We start from the raw sequence: 20,436 nt of genomic DNA, 5'->3' as shown, positions 1-20,436 counted from the left end.
ATATGCTCCATGGTGAAGAGTGGACAAACGTTGACGCTGCAGGAGGGCATTTTCAATTTGAACTGATGAAAGTAATCAACAAAGCAAAGAGGGTGTGACTGAGTGACGTGTGAAAAATGAATGTTCAGAAAGGCTGTCTTTCCCCATCCTTGTACGAACCATCCTGATCTCATGAGCTCACATTCTGTGTAGCAAAACGGAATGTAAGCTCACAAGATCAGGATGGTTCGAACGATACTAGTTATTTCCCAGATGGAATAGATTTTCAGTAGCATTGGAGAAATTAAAAATGTAACCTGTGTTTGGAGACAGAGAGCGAAATGGTCCCTGCTTCTCCAAAATAATATATTTATTAGATCACTAAACTTGTGACCTCACAACACATTCCTTAGCTTAGAAGTTTCATTTACATGCGTGTTGAAGACTCAGAGCCTGGTTCCTCTCTAAGTTTCTTCCTAGGTTCCTGCCTTTCTAGGGAGTTTTTCTTAGCCTCCGTGCTCCTACATCTGCATTGCTTCCTGTTTGGGGTTTTAGCCAGGGTTTCTGAATAGCACTTTGTGCCATCTGCTGATGTAAAAAGGATAACGTTCATGCATGCCTCAGAACAATACAAAAGAACTCCATACAGGCACTAAATAATTTAACTTCTGTGTCACACAATGGTCAAGTAGCACACTGACATTACATTTGGCCTTGATTCAAGGATGGACAAAGTGCTATCCTCAAACAAGTTATACCATAAGCATATAGCCATCAATATTCTATATGGTCATTTTCAGTCACATTTCAATTGCTGGTAGATAGACACATTGTTTTACTTGGTGGTTAGGGAGAGGAATTTAAGCAGAGCACCTTTTAAAAAATGGAGACATAAAACCATGATCGTTTTTTCTTCTGGTCTTCGTTCCTCAGTGGAGCTTAAAAACTTTCGCACACTGAACACACCCCTTTTGTTAAATCGCAAACGCTGTTTTGGCATCAGTGGAATCAAAGGGCACAGCGCAGTTGGATCTTCAATTGATCCCCGACGGAGTTTTACAAAGAAAAGAGAGAGGGAAAACTCGCTGCTGGATGGATTAATTGCTGATTCGTCTTTTTATTTGTCAGCGCACCCTCAATTACTCCAGCCAAGCTCCGACAGGTAGGTCGTTATAACTGTTCTTGTTGCGATCGTTTTTACCTAAACTATTAGTTCTCAATATAAATATGATGTTATTTGTATAGAATCAACAATCAACAAGTTAAGATAGATAATTAATATATATTTTGATATATGTCAACCAGGTGAAATAGTGTTGTCTATTTGACTTTCTATTAAAATAACAAAATGCATTGATCTCGTTAATTAATTGAATTATACACTTTTCCCCCACAAAGATTATTGTTTCTCATGATCACATGATTACCATCCTGACACTGTAGCCTAACTTTTCAGCAATTCTGATGGGTTTTTCATTATTAAAGCCCCCATGCAGTCTTTGTAATTTTATTTTTTAATCATCACTTTGTCTAATAAATCAATGTGTGTGCTTATTTAAAATAACTCCAAAATATGTCTTTTTTAAAATCAATTATTTCCCTGAGCCTCCTTTGGCCCTTGAAATGCTCAGTCTGATCATGTGGGTTTTTGGAAACAAATGTGAAGATATTTACATACACATCCCTGATTGGCTGATATGATGGTATAGAGCCCACCCCCTTACCCAAATGAACAGTCACTGGTCTATTACAGAGTCATACAGTTGAAGTCGGATGTTTACATACACTTTGGTTGGAGTCATTAAAACTTGTTTTTCAACCACTCCACAAATGTCTTGTTAACAAACTATAGTTTTGGCATGTCGGCTGGGACATCTACTTTGTGCATGACACAAGTAATTTTTCCAACAATTGTTTACAGATAGATTATTTTGCTTATAATTCACTGTATCACAATTCCAGTGGGTCAGAAGTTTACATACACGAAGTTGACTGTGCCTTTAAACAGCTTGGAAAATTTCCGAAAATTATGTCATGGTTTTAGAAGCTTCTGATAGGTTAATTGAAATCATTTGAGTCAATTGGAGGTGTACCTGTGGATGTATTTCAAGGCCTACCTTCCAACTCAGTGCCTCTTTGCTTGACATCATGGGAAAATCAAAAGAAATCAGCCAAGACTTCAGAAAAAAAATTGTAGACCTCCACAAGTCTGGTCTATCCTTGGGAGCAATTACTAAACGCCTGAAGGTACCACATTCATCTGTACAAACAATAGTACTCAAGTATAAACACCATGGGACCAGCAGCCGTCATACCGCTCGGGAAGGAGACACATTCTGTCTCCTAGAGATGAAAATACTTTGGTGCGAAAAAGGGCAAATCAATCCCAGAACAACAGCAAAAGACCCTGTGAAGATGCTGGAGGAAACAGGTACGAAAGTATCTATATCCACAGTAAAACGAGTCCTATATCGACATAACCTGAAAGGCCGCTCAGCAAGGGAGAAGACACTGCTCCAAAACCGCCATAAAAAAGCCAGACTACGGTTTGCAACTGCACATGGGGACAAAGATCATACTTTTTGGAGAAATGTCCTCTGGTCTGATGAAACGAAAATATAACTGTTTGGCCATAATGACCATTGTTATATGTGGAGGAAAAAGGGGACGGCTTGCAAGCCGACGAACACCATCCCAACCGTGAAGCACGGGGGTGGCAGCATCATGTTGTGGGGGTGCTTTGCTGCAGGAGGGACTGGTGCACTTCACAAAATAGATGGCATCATGAGGGAGTACAATTATGTGGATATATTGAAGCAACATCTCAAGACATCAATCAGGAAGTTATTAAAGCTTGGTCGCTAATAGGTCTTCCAAATGGACAATGACCCCAAGCATACTTCCAAAGTTGTGGCAAAATGGCTTAAGGACAACAAAGTCAAGGTATTGGAGTGGCCATCACAAAGCCTTGGGTGCCAGGGTAGCCCAGTGGTTAAAGCATTGGACTAGTAACCGGAAGGTTGCAAGTTCAAATCCCCGAGCTGTCGTTCTGCCCCTGAACAGGTAGTTAACCCACTGTTCCTAGGCCGTCATTGACAATTATAATTTGTTCTTAACTGACTTGCCTAGTTAAATGAAGGTCAAATAAATCAAATAAAAATCCTATAGAAAATTTGGGCAAAAGCGTGTGAACAAGGAGGCCTGCAAACCTGTGTCAGTTACACCAGCTCTGTCAGGAGGAATGGGACAAAATTCACCCAACTTCTTGTGGAAGGCTACCTGAAACATTTGACCCAAGTTAAACAATTTAAAGGCACTGCTACCAAATACTAATTGAATGTATGTAAACTTTTGACCCACTGGGAATGTGATGAAATAAATAAATCATTCTCTCTACTATTATTCTGACATTTCACATTCTTAAAATAAAGTGGTGATCCGAACTGACCTAAAACAGGGAATTTACTAGGATTCAATGTCAGGAATTGTGAAAAACTGAGTTTAAATGTATTTGGCTAAGGTGTATGTAAACGTCCGACTTCAACTGTGTATATATATATAGAGAGAGAGTTCAGCCAGGTTTAAAACAGCTGCCATGTTATTGCCTTTATTCTAAAAATGCTGGTGACGTAACAATAGGAGAGTGCCTCTGACGCCTCTGACAAAATGAATTGAACCACTGTAAACAAGCAAAACAGAACAGCGAATTTAACAGACATTTTTTTATTGATTAGCATTCAGGACAATGTGTATCCAAGTCTGTACTGTCTGTTATGGTGTTAACAAATTGCATATCTGCTTTCACTGGACATCTTAAAATGTTTGGAAAAGTCTCCGACATAGAGAGCACACGCTTAGCAATGGCTGTGGAGGAGAAAGTGGCCATCTCTGAAAAGTCCGACAGAAACCGCATTGGCCAAACGCTCTATACAGTACATGTCTCGGATCTATTATAACCAGTTCACATTGTGACGTCATGATGTGTGGCCAAAAGTTCCATCCCACCTGAGCAGACTGAAATTACAGAATTTTCTTCTAACAGCTCTTACACAAAAAGGACATCATCATCATTTTCAGAATTTCAGGGTGTCATTTCGTCCTCATAGTGTAGAAATGTCCTTTTTTTAATAATATATAATATATATAATAATATAATATATGCCATTTAGCAGACGCTTTTATCCAAAGCGACTTACAGTCATGTGTGCATACATTCTACGTATGGGTGGTCCCGGGGATCGAACCCACTACCCTGGCGTTACAAGCGCCATGCTCTACCAACTGAGCTACAGAAGACATTCAAAGGCAGAGACATTCAAGTTTCTGTTTTTACTCACCCTCTTCTGAACCGTCAACCAATTTGATGGACATTGATGTATGATGTAGCCTGTTTCTGCCTCCTATTTCTGAACAGCTGAAATAAAAACTTGGTGGCAATTTGAATGAACATTTCCCCCCAGAGTACACAGTACCAGTCAACAGTTTGGACACACTTACTCATTCAAGGGTTTTTCAGAATTGTTCTATTTTCTACATTGTATAATAATAGTGAAGACATCAAAACTATGAAATAACACATGGAATCGTGTAGTAACCCCAACAAAAAGTGTTAATCAAATACAAATATATTTTATATTTGAGATTCTTCAAAGTTGCCCCCTTTGCCTTGATGACAGCTTTGCACACTCTTGGCATTCTCTCAGCCAGTTTCATGACGTAGTCACTTGGAATGGTGTGCCTTGTCAAAAGTTCATTTGTGGAATTTCTTTCCTTCTTAATGCATTTGAGCCAATCAGTTGTGTTGTGACAAGGTAGAGGTGGTATACAGAAGATAGCCCTATTTAGTAAAATACCAAGTCCATATTATGGCAAGAACAGCTCAAATAAGCAAAGAGAAACAACAGTCGCTCATTACTTTAAGACATGAAGGTCAGTCAATCAGGAAATTTTCAAGTTTCCTCAAGTGCAGTCGCAAAAACCATCAAGCTCTATGATGAAACTGGCTCTCATGGGGACCGCCACAGGAAAGCTAGACCCAGAGTTACCTCTGCTGCAGAGGATAAGTTCATTAGAGTTAACTGCACCTCAGATTGCAGCCCAAATAAATGCTTCACAGAGTTCAAATAACAGACACATCTCAACATCAACTGTTCAGAGGGAACTGCATGAATCAGGCCTTCATGGTCGAATTGCTGCAATGAAACCACCACTAAAGGACACCAATAAGAAGAAGAGACTTGCTTGGTCCAAGAAACTTGAGCAATGGACATTTGACCGGTGAAAAACTGTCCTTTGGTCTGATGAGTCCAAATTTGAGATTTGAGGTTCCAACCGCTGTGTCTTTGTGAGACACAGAGTAGAAGAATTGAGGAGGTGTGATGATGTTGGGGAGCTTTGCTGGTGACACTGTCTGTGATTTATTTAGAATTCAAAGCACACTTAACCAGCATCGCTACCACAGCATTCTGCAGCGATACGACATCCCATTGGGTTTGCACTATCATTTGTTTTTCAACAGGACAATGACCCAAAACACACCTCCAGGCTGTGTAAGGGCTATTTGACCAAGAATAAGAGTGATTGAGTGCTGCATCAGATGACCTGGCCTCCACCCAATTGAGATGATTTGGGATAAAAAGCAGCCAACAAGTGCTCAGCATATGTGGGCACTCCTTCAAGACTGTGGAAAAGCATTCCAGGTGAAGCTTGTCAAGAGTGTGCAAAGCTGTCATCAAGGCAACGGGTGGCTACTTGAAGAATCTAAAATCTAAAATATATTTAGATTTGTTTAACACCTTTTGGTTACTACAAGATTCCATATGTGTTATTTCATCATTTTGATGTCTTCACTATTATTCTACAATGTAAAAAAATAAGAAAAACCCTTGAATGAGTAGGTCTGTCCAAACGTTTGACTGGTACTGTAATGCCGTAGCACAAGCAAGACACAGTCTACACATTTCTTTGGGACAAATCTACCAGAGTTTTTGTGTGATGTAATCTTCATAGAAATGCTGCCATCAGTGGAGGCTGCTGAGGGGAGGACGACTCATAATAATGGCTGGAACGGTATTTGACACCATTCCACCGACTCCGCTCCAGCCATTTACCACGAGCCCGTCCTCCCCCATTAAGGTGCCACCAATCTCCTGTGGCTGACATATAGCCAGAGTTGCTGAAAGAGGAACTCTGCTTCCCAATAGCCAATGTTTGCACATTAAAGCGCTATTGACTGCCTGTCTTGCTTGTTGATATGCTGTGTACATACACTGAGTACACAAAACATTAGGAACACCTGCTCTTTCCATGACATCGACTGACCAGGTGAATCCAGGTAAAAGCTGTGATCCCTTATTGATGTCACTTGTTAAATCCACTTCAATCAGTGTAGGTGAAGGGGAGGAGTCAGGTTAAAGAATGATTTTTAAGTCTTGAGACATGGATTGTGTATGTGTGCCATTCGGAAAGTGAAATGGCTAGACACAAGATTTAAGTGCCTTTCAACAGGATATGGCAGTAGGTGCCAGGCATACCGGTTTGTGTCAAAAACGTAACGCTGCTGGGTTTTTCACACTCAACAGTTTCCTCTGTGTATCAAGAATGGTCCACCACCCAAAGGACATCCAGCCAACTTGACACAACTGTGGGAGGCATTGGAGTCAACATGGGCCAGCATCTCTGTGGAACTTTTTCGACACCTTGTAGAGTCCATGACGAATTTAGGCTGAGGGCTAAAGGGGGGGTGCGACTCAGTATTAGGAAGGTCTTCCTAATGTTTGGTGTACTCAGTGCATAGCTTGTCTAAATAGCTGCATGCAGGCTAATTCCCCTCCTGAACAAAATAACATGAAATCGCTAGACTGCCTGTTGTGTGGCGCTTATGTTTGCTTTGATTACTGTTAAGACAGACTAAGAAATACGTTTGTTCGAACAAGCGGCAGCGGAGTGAGCGAGCGCAGAGCAGCAGCTGAAAGGACTCAGAGGGGGAAGTGCGCAGCGGAGGGGGAAGCATGCAGATGATCGTGCGCATTAAAAGAAATCCAGAGCCGAAAATCCAGAACCACATTCACTCTGATAATTTTGGGGTGGAAATCACAATTTAACTGCACCGCACCTTTAAATCAAAGACGTCTGCAAAACAGACACCTATTTCCTGGGACGCTCCACGAAATTAGTCAATTTTGGGTAGTGTAAAAAATGTTTGATTTCAACTAATTTTAACATTCTGTGATGAAGAGCACATATTTAGCTTAATAAAATACATGTTTTCCTACTAGGTAAGTCCTTATTAGGTGCCAATTAAAGTAACAGTGTTGATGATTTCATCTTAAATCAGCCATAAATCCCCTTGTGACAGGGGGAATGGAAGATTGTTGTGTATAACAGGAAGGGACAATTGAATCACCAATCACATGAAATAAATAATAACTCAATCAACTAATTACAATTCATTACTCGTGTACAATTTCTACTTATAATATCAAAAGGGACTCATTTCATGGAATGACCGATATGTATTGCTGGTACTACACATATTACCTGCTATGTCAACCTCATCGTAAAGATGACACAAAAATGTTATCTGATTAAGAAGCATTCAGAGCATAGTCACACTGTCAGACTAACATCCACGATTCACAAATTCAACTCAAATCAATTATATATCATTAAGCCACTTATCCCTCTTCACGCCTTCATCCAGCATGGACCTCCTGCCAGATCTGTGGAGGCATGAGTACTGGCTGCCTCCTGGGATCACCTGGAGAGACATGGAGCAGATGCAGGAGTGTCCGCGACCCCGTGACCTGCTGTTCGCCTTGCCTCTGGCTCTAGGGTTCATTGTCCTCCGTCTAGTATTTGACAGGTAACTTTTTTGGAAATACTGTATGGACCACATCTTGGATACGATCTTCGTTTGCAACAATACTTTGACCAGTAATCAACAAGAATGTGTGTCTGAAATATGAATCGGTGACTTGTAAAAAGGGGAAGATTCAGCTCACACAATGGAACAATCTGATTGCACAGAAATGTGAAACTGCACCCTTTCACTGAAATCAAGAGAAAGAGTGAAAATGTTCGATTAATGGCATCAAGTATTTTTAGAGTTGAAGAATAGCATGATCTTTCCACAGTGGGACTGTTCAGCAGCATGGGTTTGATTGAATTCCCGATGAGGTCTTGTCATGCAACATCACCCGACAACAAACAGTAGCAGTGAAATGAAATCCGCACAGGTGGAGGCTGTATTGTTGGTTGCCCTGCCCTGTATGCCTGCGGGTGTTGTTGGCGGGTGTTGTTGGTGGTAGCGTAGGCCAGTTGGGAATAGTAGAGGGAGCAGGTGTCAGCACTTTGCTGAAAGAGAAGAGCAGCAGCAGGTAGAGAGGAGAGAGGACGGGCTCTGTTGCTACAGCAGCCGTGTCCTAAGGTAACCCGACTGATCCCCGTAAGCTTTCTCTGGCCTAACAAATGGCTTAAAGAGGTTATTACGGCAACACACAGACAAGTTTTAAGTTAAAGTGTTATTAGTCGTACGTACAGGATACACAATAATAATAATAAAAGACAAGCACAGCTATTCTGTATAGTACACACACTCACACTCACACTCACACACACTCTCACACACACACACACACACACACACACACACACACACACACACACACACACACACACACACACACACACACACACACACACACACACACACACACACACACACACACACACACACACACACACACACACACACACACACACACACACACACACACATCATGTATAGATTATCAAAGAACTATAGAAACACACCTATATTGTCATTAGTAATACTACACCTCTTGCTATGAAGGTCAACATTTGCGCTTATGTTTTCCTCACCGCTAGGGTTGTGGCTCCCCCTTTGGGCCGATGTGTGGGGCTGAGGAGCCGATTACGCATGGCTGTCGTTCCCGCCACAAAGCTCGAGTCATTCTACACCCAACAAAACCGACAACCATCTCAGGTTAGTGTCCAGAGACATCAAACTCTGACAATGGTATGAGCCGGTCTCAGTCTCTTACGTCAACATAGCTGCTGGAAGTATTTGCACTGTGGGAATGGAAGGGTGACGGGGACATGCCTGCTATGATAGTGAAATAGATTGTGCACAAGCATCCTGCTCTACGAGTTCCTGGGAAATGTTGATACAGGTGCATAACCACATAATTAAGTTACTGTGTAACTACATTGGAATAGTAACAGATTACAAATAGGTTTGGACATATTTTGGACGAATAAATAATGACTTTTAGCGAGAGCTGTAGTATATCTACAGCTGTAGTAATGTTCTGTCTATATCCTTCATATTTAGAGTGATATCATCAGTCTAATGGCACAATGTGATAAAACCCAGAGACAAATTGAGACCTGGTTCCGTCACCGCAGAAACCACGACAGGCCCAGCTACACCAAGAGGTTCTGCGAGGCTTGGTAAGTCCCGTCTTTACTAAGCAAAGGGTTTTTGCCCTTTCATTTAGCTTCATTCACTTGTATGACCATATTTTCCCCCTATAATTTAATATAACCTTCATTTAACCAGTCAGTTGAGAACAAATTCTTGTTTATTTTACAATGAAGACCTGGTTATCCGGAAAAGGACTGTAAAATTCAATGAAGTTTGATGTCATTCCACTTTCATGTTGCCAATGCAGCTCAAGTTGTAAGACTTTAAGGGGCAATTCCACCACTTTTCAACATTTTCATTATCTCCAACACAATACCAGTGTCTACATTTGTGAAAACGGCAATATTTCTACCTTTTGTAGAAAGAAATATATAAAGTTAAAAAGCTCTACCCGATGACTTTATACACATATATTTTAAAATCACTGTTTAATTACTTTTAATCCTACCCTATGAGGAACTTTCTTATCTTTTTAACCACAGATCATAGAAATGCACTGTATTCACATACAGTACCAGTCAAAAAAATTTAAACAAATCAAAATATATTTTATTTTTGAGATTCTTCAAAGTACTCACCCTTTGCCATGATAACAGCTTTGCACACTCTTGGCATTCTAAACCAGCTTCATGAGGTAGTCACCTGGATTGCATTTCAATTAACAGGAGTGCCTTGTTAAAAGTTTATTTGTGGAATTTCTTTCCTTCTTAATGCGTTTGAGCCAATCAGCTGTGTTGTGACAAAGTAGAGGTGGTATACAGAAAATAGCACTATTTGGTAAAGACAAAGTCCATATTATGGCAAAAACAGCTCAAATAAGCAAAGAGAAATGACAGTCCATCATTACTTTAAGACATAAATCTGGAAAATGTCAAGAACTTCAAGTGCAGTCACAAAAACCATCAAGCACTATGATGAAACTGGCTCTCATGAGGACCACCACAGGAAACCAATACCCAGAGTTACCTCTGCTGCAAAGGATAAGTTCATTAGAAATTGCAGCCCAAATAAATGCTTCAGAGTTCAAGTAACAGACACATCTAAACCACAACTGTTCAGAGGAGACTGCGTGAATCAGGCCTTTGTGGTCGAATTACTGCAAAGAATCCACCTCTAAAGGACACCAATAAGAAGAAGAGAAGTGCTTGTGCCAAGAAACATGAGCAAGGGACATAGACCCTGCTAGGTAAAGCCCTGCCTTATCTCAGCTCGCTGGTCACCATAGCAGCACCCACCTGTAGCACGGGCTCCAGCAGGTATATCTCACTGGTCACCCCCAAAGCCAATTCCTCCTTTGGCCGCCTCTCCTTCCAGTTCTCTGCTACCAATGACTGGAACGAACTACAAAAATCATTGAAACTGGAGACACTTTAAGCACCAGCTGTCAGAGCAGCTCACAGATCACTGCACCTGTACATAGCCCATCTGTAAATAGCCCAAACAACTACCTCATCCCCTACTGTATTTATTTATTTATCTTGCTCCTTTGCACCCCAGTATTTCTACTTGCACTTTCATCTAGTGCACATCTACCATTCCAGTGTTTAATTGCTATATTGTATTTACTTCACCACCATGGCCTATTTATTGCCTTACCTCCCCTATATCTCACCACATTTGCACACTTTGTATATAGATTTGTTTTTCTACCGTATTATTGACTGTATGTTTGTTCACTCCATGTGTAACTCTGTGTTGTTGTATTTGTCAAACTGCTTTGCTTTATCTTGGCCAGGTCGCAGTTGTAGATGAGAACTTGTTCTCAACTTGCCTACCTGGTTAAATAAAGGTGAAATAAAAAATCTAATTAAAAAAAAACATTAGACCGGTGGAAATCTATCCTTTGGTCTGATGAGTCCAAATTTGAGATTTTTGCTACCAACCGCCGTGTCTTTGTGAGACGCAGAGTAGGTGAACGAATGATCTCTGCATGTGTGGTTCCCACCGTGAAGCATGGAGGAGGAGGTGTGATGGTGCTTTTCTGGTGACACAGTCTGTTATTTATTTAGACTTCAAGGCACACTTAACCAGCAGGGCTACCACAGCCTTCTGCTGCGATACGACATCCCATCTGGTTTGCAGGACAATGACCCAAAACACACATTTTTTGTTACTACATGATTCCATATGTGTTATTGCATAGTTTATGTCTTCACTATTATTCTACAATGTCTAAAATAGTCAAAATAAAGAAAAACCCTTGAATGAGTAGGTGTGTCCAAACATTTGACTGGTACTGTATGTAGACACTGGGTTGGTGCTGGATATGATGAATTGATATGATGGTTGAAAAGTGGCGGAATTGCCCTTTAATTTATTTATTTATTTATTTATTGTAACTAAAAACCTGTGTCATTTTGCAGTTGGAGATTTTTCTTCTACCTCATAGCATTCCTAGCTGGACTCGCAACTTTGATCAATGTGGGTATTAGTATGAACCACAACCCTTCAGAAATGTGTTCAAATACATGTGTATTTGATTATGTGTAATTTATATACTTTGAGCATTTTCAAATAATGTGGCCCGAATCAACTACTTCTGTTGGAAGTATTTTCAATTACTTTCCAATAAACAGCCTACTATCTGAAAGAATGTTCAAATACTTATTTCCAAATATATTATTTCAAAACCAATCAGACCTGGTTCAAATGCATGGGAGTATATAAATATTTGTGTATTTGAGTTTTTTCAAATACCTGCCATTACTTTCCAAGTCTATTTCCAAATACATTCTAATATCAAATCAAATGTTATATATTTTTTAAATAAAACAAATATATAACTACTTGTGTTTTCAAATACAAAATATCAAAATACTTCCACATGTCTTTGAAAGTAATTTAAATACCGTAAATAGTTTTTGAACCTAGGTCTGTTCAGGTCACATGGGCTTCATCTCCATGAGAAACTTGTTTACCTCCGTTCCCTTTAGAAATCCTGGTTTTGGGACCAGAGAGAATGCTGGACAGGATATCCACAACAAGTAAGCTCACATGTTCTGTTTTCCCTTCAATCCATGTCTATACCCTTTACCTTTATAACCCTCTAGCTTTTAACTTAGAGAGCACAAATATGTATATGCCTTCAGAAAGTATTCACACCCCTTGAACTTTTCAACATTTTGTTGTGGTACAAATTGAATTGTCATTTTTTTGTTACTGATCTACACAAAATTCTAATGTCAAAGTGGAAGAAAAATTCACTAATATAGATAAGTGTTCAAACCCTCTGAGTCAATACATGTTAGAATCACCTTTGGCATCGACTACAGCTGTGAGTCTTTCTGGGTGAGTCTCTAAGAGCTTTCCATATGTGGATTGTGCAACATTTGCCCATTCTTTTTTAAATTCTTCAAGTTCTGATAAGGTGATTGTTGATCAATGCTGGACAGCTATTTTCAAGCCTTGCCATAGATTTTCAAGTCGCTTTAAGTGAAAACGAACTATTGTAGGCCCCTCGGGAACATTGGTAAGCAACTCCAGTGTATATTTGGCCTTGTGTTTTAGGTTATTGTCCTGCTGAAAGGTGAATTTGTCTACCAGTATCTGTTGGAAAGTAGACTGAAACAGGTTTTCCTCTAGGATTTTATCTTAAAAATGTATCTCGTCCTTGCCGATGATAAGCATACCCATAACATGATGCAGCCACCACCATGCTTGAAAATATGAAGAGTGGTACTCAGTCATGTGTTGTGTTATATTTTCCCCAAACATACATTTTTTGCAGTTTTACTTTGGCATTATTGCATGCTTTGGAATATTTGTATTCTGTACAGGCTTACTTCTTTTCACTCTGTCATTTAGGTTAGTATTGTGGAGTAACTACAATGTTGTTGAGCCATCCTCAGTTTTCTCATATCACAGCCATTAAACACTGTAACTGTTTTAAAGTCACCGGGCCTCATGGTGAAATCCCTGAGCGGTTTCCTTCCTCTCTGGCAACTGAGTTAGGAAGAACGCCTGTATCTTTGTAGTGACTGGGTGTATTGATACACCATCCAAAGTGTAATTAATAACCTCACCATACTCAAAGGAAAATCCAATGTCTGCTGTTTGATTTTTACCCATCTACCAATAGGTGCCCCTCTTTACGAGGCATTGGAAAACCTCCCTGGTCTTTGTGGTTGAATCTGTGCTTGAAATTCACTGCTTGACTGAGGGACCTTACAGATAATTGCATGTTTGGGGTACAGAGATGAGGTATTCATAAAAAAAATAATGTTAAACACTAGTATTGCACACAGTGAGTACATGCAACTGATTATGTGACTTGTTAAAGGGACACTTCGGGATGTTGGCAATGGTGCCCTTTATCTACTTCCCCAAAGTCATATTAACTTTTGGAGACCATTTTTATGTCTCTGTGTCCAGTATGAAGGAAGTTAGAGGTAGTTTTGCGAGTCAATGGTAACTAGCGTTAGCGCAATGACTGGAAGACTGGAAGTCTATGGGTACCTCCTAGCAGCTAGCAGATACCCATAGACTTCCAGCAATTGTGCTAACGCTAGTTAGTAATTGCGCTAACGCTAGTTAGTAATTCCGCAAGCGCTAGTTAGAAACTTCTTTCAAACTGCACGTAGAGACATAAACATAGTATCCACATGTTCATCTGACTCAGGGGAAATAGATTTTTTTAAATCCTGAAGTATCGCTTTAAGCACATTTTTACTCCTGAACTTATTTAGGCTTGCCATAACAAGGGGTTGAATATTTAAGAAATTTCAGCTTTAAATTTGTTCTTAATTAGAAAAATGACAAAAAACATCATTCCACTTTGACATTTATGGGGTATTGTGTGTAGGCCAGTGACACAAAATCTAAATTCATTCCATTTTAAATTCAGGCTGTAACTCAACAAAACATGGAAAAAGTTTTAGGGGTGTGAATACTTTCTGAAGGCACTGTACTTTTCTGTACTGTTTTTGTCACTTTAGTGTACATTACACACTGTAGGCTTAACCTTATACCAACAATGATATGACCTACTACACAATGGAAATATTCTCTGTTAGATCCAATCAAAAACCAGGTGTTGGTATTTGGTGCATAGTCGTGATGGAATAAAACATCACCGGCCCTACCTAAGTATGAGGATGTACAATATGGTTCATTATGGTTTGGAATTCCCACTCATTAATTTCCCCATTCATTTAGTGATGGACAAAGACATTCTCCTCCGCAAAACACTTAGCTCAGAGCAACGGCTCATTGTCATCAGCAAAAATAACATTCTGTACACTTTAACTGTATAATCCCAAGTGTGCTTATTCAACTACTGTATTTACCTTTTCTATTATGGTTCTAAAATGTGTTGTTTTTTTTTGCAGATGAAAATGTATATTTTCCTTGATATTCAGCAACGGTACATAGCCAGTGGAAGTGCATATGTTACACCCAATCATAGTCATGCTGTAGGCTAACACTGTGTTTCCCTATCCTCAAATCAAATCCAATACAATTTTATTGGTCACATACACATGGTTAGCAGACGTTAATGCGAGTGTAGCAAAATGCTTGTGCTTCTAGTTCCGACAGTGCAGTAATATCTAACAAGTAATCTAACAAATTCACAACACACGTGTAAGGGATGAATAAGAATATGTACATATAACTATATGCATGAGCGATGGCCGAGCGGCAACGGCAAGATGCAGTAGATGGTATAGAATACAGCATATAACATATGAGATGACTAAATGTAGGATGTGTAAATCCTCTGCAGCCAATTGAGAGGGCCCACTTTTGGTACTACCAGCTGGAGCTGGGCTTCTACCTCTCCCTGCTTCTCTGTGTCTCTGTGGACGTCAAGAGGAAAGTAAGTCCCTTTCATCTGCCTGCTCCTCACTTCCTGCCAGGACCATGATAATAAGCAGTCCCTTTTTAGCACACGTGCTAATAGAGAAGGGCAAGGGTCGGAGTGCGGCATTATTTGCTGCTTCCGCATATTTCAGACACGATCAGCTCTGCTGGCTGTTCTGCTATTTAAAAGACACTGTACATGTCACTTGTACTACGGTTAACAATAGACTCAAAGACCTGTCCGGTGAATGGATCATCGACTTCAAAGCTCACATTTCTTCCTCAGAGAAATAAAGGGTGAACAGGGTCTTTCAATGATTTAATCCCTGGTCTGCCGAGTCGTTGAGATCACGTTGAACAAATACGGCATAGCAAAGCATTTGGTATTCCCCAGAAAGGGTTTCTTCATGTTTGGATGTACACTACACAAAGTCGTACTTTTGACATTAGCTATCACATTACTCTACTTAGCTCTCTCATTTCTAGGATTTCAAGGAGCAGGTGATTCACCACATTGCCACCATCTTCCTGCTTGGTTTCTCCTACTGTTCCAACTACGTACGGATAGGTACTCTGGTGATGCTGCTTCATGACTCCTCTGACTTCCTCCTAGAGGTAAGAGCTGGATCACAGCCCAGCCAATCTCCCCATAAACATCAGTCTGTATGTTCTAAGATATTCAAAACCATGTATTTCACTTGGGACCTGTGAAATGTACTGCACCTAAACAGGTTAGAGCTTGTCTGACATGTTGGGAAAATGTTTCTCTTTTCCCCCCCACTGGTCTCACTATTTTTGTCATTCAATGAGGAACAAAATGGTCAAATTAGCATAGGTCTTATGACTCACTAGCCCTGTTTATACCTAGTTCTAATTTGTATCCTTTGTCCTGATCTTGTCCACATTCTGATTGTGCCCACATACAGTTGAAGTCAGAAGTTTACATACACTTAGGTTGGAGTCATTAAAACTTGTTTTTCAATCACTCCACAAATTTCTTGTTAACAAACTATAGTTTTGGCAAGTCGGTTAGGACATCTACTATGTGTATGACACAAGTAATTTTCCCAACAATTGTTTACAGACAGATTATTTCACTTATAATTCACTGTATCACATTTCCAGTGGGTCAGAAGTTTACATTCACTAAGTTGACTGTGCATTTAAACAGCTTGGAAAATTCCAGAAAATTATGTCATGGCCTTTGAGCTTCTGATTGGCTAATTTACATAATTTGAGTCAATTGGAGGTGTACCTGTGGATGTATATCAAGGCCTACCTTCAAATTCAGTGCCTCTTTGCTTGACATCATGGGAAAATCAAAAGAAATCAGTCAAGACCTCAAAAGAAAAATTGTAGACCTCCACAAATCTGGTTCATCCTTGGGAGCAATTTCCAAACGCCTGAACCACGTTCATCTGTACAAACAATAGTACGCAAGTATAAACACCATGGGACCATGCAGCCGTCATACCGCTCAGGAAGAAGACGCGTTCTGTCTCCTAGAGATGAACATACTTTTGTGCGAAAAGTGCAAATCAATCCCAGAGCAACAGCAAAGACCTTGTGAAGATGCTGGAGGAAACAGGTACAAAAGTATCTACAACCACAGTAAAACGAGTACAATATCGACATAACCTGAAAGGTTGCTCAGCAAGGAAGAAGCCACTGCACCAAAACCACCATAAAAAAAGCCAGACTACAGTTTGCATCTGCACATGGGGACAAAGATCGTACATTTTGGAGAAATGTCCTCTGGTCTGATGAAATAAAAATACAACTGTTTTGCCATAATGGAGGGAAAAGGGGGACGCTTGCAAGCCGAAGAACACCATCCCAACCGTGAATCACGGGGGTTGCAGCATCATGTTGGGCGGGTGCTTTGCTGCAGGAGGGACTGGTGCACTTCACAAAATAGATGGCATCACAAGGAAGGAAAATTATGTGGATATATTGAAGAAACATCTCAAGACATCAGTCAGGAAGTTAAAGCTTGGTCGCAAATGGATCTACCAAATGGACAATGACCCCAAGCATACTTCCAAAGTTGTGGCCATCACAAAGCCCTGACCTCAATCACATAGAACATTTGTGGACAGAACTGAAAAAGCGTGTGCGAGCAAGGAGCCTACAATCCTGACTAAGTTACACCAGCTCTGTCAGGAGGAATGGGCCAAAATTCACCCAACTTATTGTGGGAAGCTTGTGGAAGGCTACCCAAAATATTTGACTCAAGTTAAACAATTTAAAGGCAATGCTACCAAATACTAATCGAATGTATGTAAGCTTCTGACCCACTGTGATGAAATAAATAAAAGCTGACATAAATAATTCTCTCTTATTATTCTGACATTTCACATTCTTAAGATAAAGTGGTGATCCTAACTGACCTAAAACAGGAAATTTTTTCTAGGATTAAATGTCAGGAATTGTGAAAAACTGAGTTTAAATGTATTTGGCTAAGGTGTATGTAAACCTCCTACTTCAAATGTATTTAGACAGGTGTAGACCATCAAAAGACACATTGTGATCTGATTGTGATCAGATCTTCCTAACCATCCCCGGAGATAGTCAGACATGCATTGTGTCTGGATATCTTACAAGTGTAGACAGATATGGACAGAGAAACCATTTGAATCATAATTATTCTGCCCTCTAATATTATTGACAGGTAGCACCATTGACTGGTTAAATCAATATGTGTCTTACAATAAGTAAATATTATTTTGAAAGAATAGCTATGAAATCATTTGCATAAAGGAAGGACCAGGAAATCTGGTCACAATCCAGACACAGTGGATGGAAAATGGACACGTTTTAATACCATGTGTAGACACATTTCTGGAGATGTGGGCACAATTAAAGAATGTAGACAAGATCAGGACAAAGGACCCATGTTAGCACCAGGTATAAACGAGACTTCTTATTCATAGTCAGACATTAGTGTGACCTTGGTTTACCTGTAGTGCCAAGAATGTGAACCAGTCTGTCAATTATAATTCAACACCAATAGAGAGAGAATTCAAGAGACCAAAAGCTAAGTGTAATGAATTTTATGCACATTCATACATATTAGCCTCATTGCCTAATTTATTCCAATAGAAACATATTTCAATGTTAAGCATTTTTAAAATTATGGATCCATCTTAGAATATATTACTGTTTTTACAGTCTGCAAAGATGTTCAACTATGGCACGGGCTGGAGGAAGACGTGCGACACTTTGTTTGTCATTTTTGCTGCTGTTTTCCTGGTGACACGCCTGGTGGTGTTTCCCAGCAAGTAAGACCAACTCAGTGGTGTCTCTTAGTTCTAAATGTTTTTTCATGACATTATAATACCATTAACGTGGTGTGCAATTGTGAATTTATTCGTAATTGATAGTGAATGCTTTTCATTGGTTACTTAATTGTATCAAATCGACTTTATTGGCCATCTAATCCACAACAATGTTTGTTGGAGCAACAATTTAATAAACAAAATGTCTTAGAATATAATGGTTTACAACTGGGATATATTGACTCTAATCATTGCATTACTTGCTTCCTCTTCCCCTCCCTGCCCTGATTTCTAGAATAATCCACACAACTCTTGTGTTGTCCATGGAAGTCTTTGAACCCTTTGCTGGCTACTACTTTTTCAACCTTCTTCTGATGGTGCTACAAGCACTTCATGTCTTCTGGGCCGTGTTAATCCTACGGATGGCCAACAAGTTTCTATTCTTGGGCAAAGTGAGTATATGAGGTCACAAAATGTCCAGGAAACAAGTAGCCTATCACATGTTTCATGAGTGTTCATGGTGTGTATCTTTTTGTGTCTTCAGCTGGATAAGGATGAACGCAGCGATGAAGAGAGTGAGCTAGATGAAGAGGACGACAAGGGAGAGGGGGAGGAGAAAGACGAAGAGGGGGAGTGTTGTTGGGAGAAAAGTAAAGATGCCCTGAACTCCAAACTGAAAATGCTGAACAAAAGCTTTGTCTTAAACAACCTGACCAATCACAGAGCTGCTATTGTGAGCAAGATGCGCAAAGCGAGGTAGAATTTTGAACCTAGACAGAGTGATTGTTTTCTGTCAACAATTAAGTTACATTATAGACCAGTTCGAATGGAGTACTTTTTCTCCATCTGGCCACTATTCCTCTCCGCATAGTCTACTTGATAGCAATTGGTCTGCCTATTTCAGTCTTTTCAAGACTGGAAAACTCTGTATGAAAGTGTATGAAAGAGATTGCTTTCATATTTTGACTACAGATCATTTGTTGAATTCATGCTTCAGTATACTGAATGTTTGTCACAAAACGGTTTGATATCTCTAGGAATTGTTTTGAGTGCAGTTTTTGTAAATGTAATTGTTTTGTAATTCAACATGTAGTTTTTCAACTATATAATTGTATTTCATGGTCAAGATTTATAATAGTGGGCTTATCGTGATGCTCCAGAGCTTTTGTATAATTTCAGCCAGTAATTTAGAAAGTAGTGCTTGAGAGTCCCCTAAAGTGGTGCACAATAGTGTACTACGTCATCTTGCAATATGTTATGAATTTGTAAGTGATACATCTCTTCTCTTAACACGTATGGACCCAGAATCCAGCATCTGACCAATTACACAAGACTTTAGTTCTGGGTTAACCAAGGTTAGAGTAGGCTACACTGTTGTTAAATGATAGGGCTATATAACATCTGTAATGCAATTGCAGAAAAATGGATTTGACTAGTTTTGCATGGATCAACAAAATACACTTTAAATATTATAGTATAGAGTGCTAGCCTAGCTGACCTAGATTACACATGTCCTAAAATGTATCTCCGGGTGTGACTGGTGTTCTTTTCGTTTGACCAATGTATGACGTTTTTACCAAGACATTGGTAAAAAGTATGATTTTGGAACAATACATGATTTAATTCACTGAAGTCCTGCTATGCTAACACTTTGAGTTTTCAATATTTAATGATCTTTTGCATTGGATTTACTCAATTTACCTTTGGGCAGAGGGGTGCAGGTCATTGTGTCATAGCAAATGCCGCCTAATAGCATCCTTTAAATGGTGAATAAACCATAATTTTGGGAATGTATAGGCCTAACTTCAGTGACTTTGGTAATTTAGTTTAAACTTTTAATCATGTGAAATGTAATGTATCATTTGTTGCATGACACAGAACTAGGGATAAGTGCGTGTTGTTGGTGTGGTCCCACAGACGAGGCCTACCTGT

At 39.7% G+C, this 20,436-nt stretch overlaps 1 protein-coding gene across 2 annotated transcripts; it reads left to right on the top strand.

Annotated features, from left to right (window-relative positions):
• Window positions 1–975: 975 nt before the first annotated feature.
• On the top strand, window positions 976–20,331 carry LOC124009956 (ceramide synthase 2-like). 2 transcript variants are annotated; one of them, XM_046322218.1, is made up of 11 exons: window positions 976–1,141; window positions 7,682–7,843; window positions 8,869–8,986; window positions 9,335–9,453; window positions 11,791–11,848; window positions 12,361–12,411; window positions 15,150–15,242; window positions 15,713–15,841; window positions 18,398–18,507; window positions 18,800–18,956; window positions 19,049–20,331. In XM_046322218.1, the coding sequence occupies exons 2-11, from the start codon at window positions 7,683–7,685 to the stop codon at window positions 19,262–19,264; spliced, it is 1,212 nt and encodes a 403-aa protein (XP_046178174.1). In that variant the 5' UTR covers window positions 976–1,141; window position 7,682; the 3' UTR covers window positions 19,265–20,331. The 2 variants fall into 2 exon arrangements, with proteins under 2 accessions (XP_046178174.1, XP_046178175.1); XM_046322219.1 differs by lacking the exon at window positions 15,150–15,242.
• The last annotated feature ends 105 nt before the right edge of the window (window positions 20,332–20,436 follow it).

The sequence above is a fragment of the Oncorhynchus gorbuscha genome, linkage group LG22 (genome assembly GCF_021184085.1).
Source record: "Oncorhynchus gorbuscha isolate QuinsamMale2020 ecotype Even-year linkage group LG22, OgorEven_v1.0, whole genome shotgun sequence".
NCBI lineage: Eukaryota > Metazoa > Chordata > Actinopteri > Salmoniformes > Salmonidae > Oncorhynchus > Oncorhynchus gorbuscha.
The sequence above is the reverse complement of the archived record's forward strand: the minus strand, read 5'-3'. Positions and strand labels throughout refer to the sequence as shown.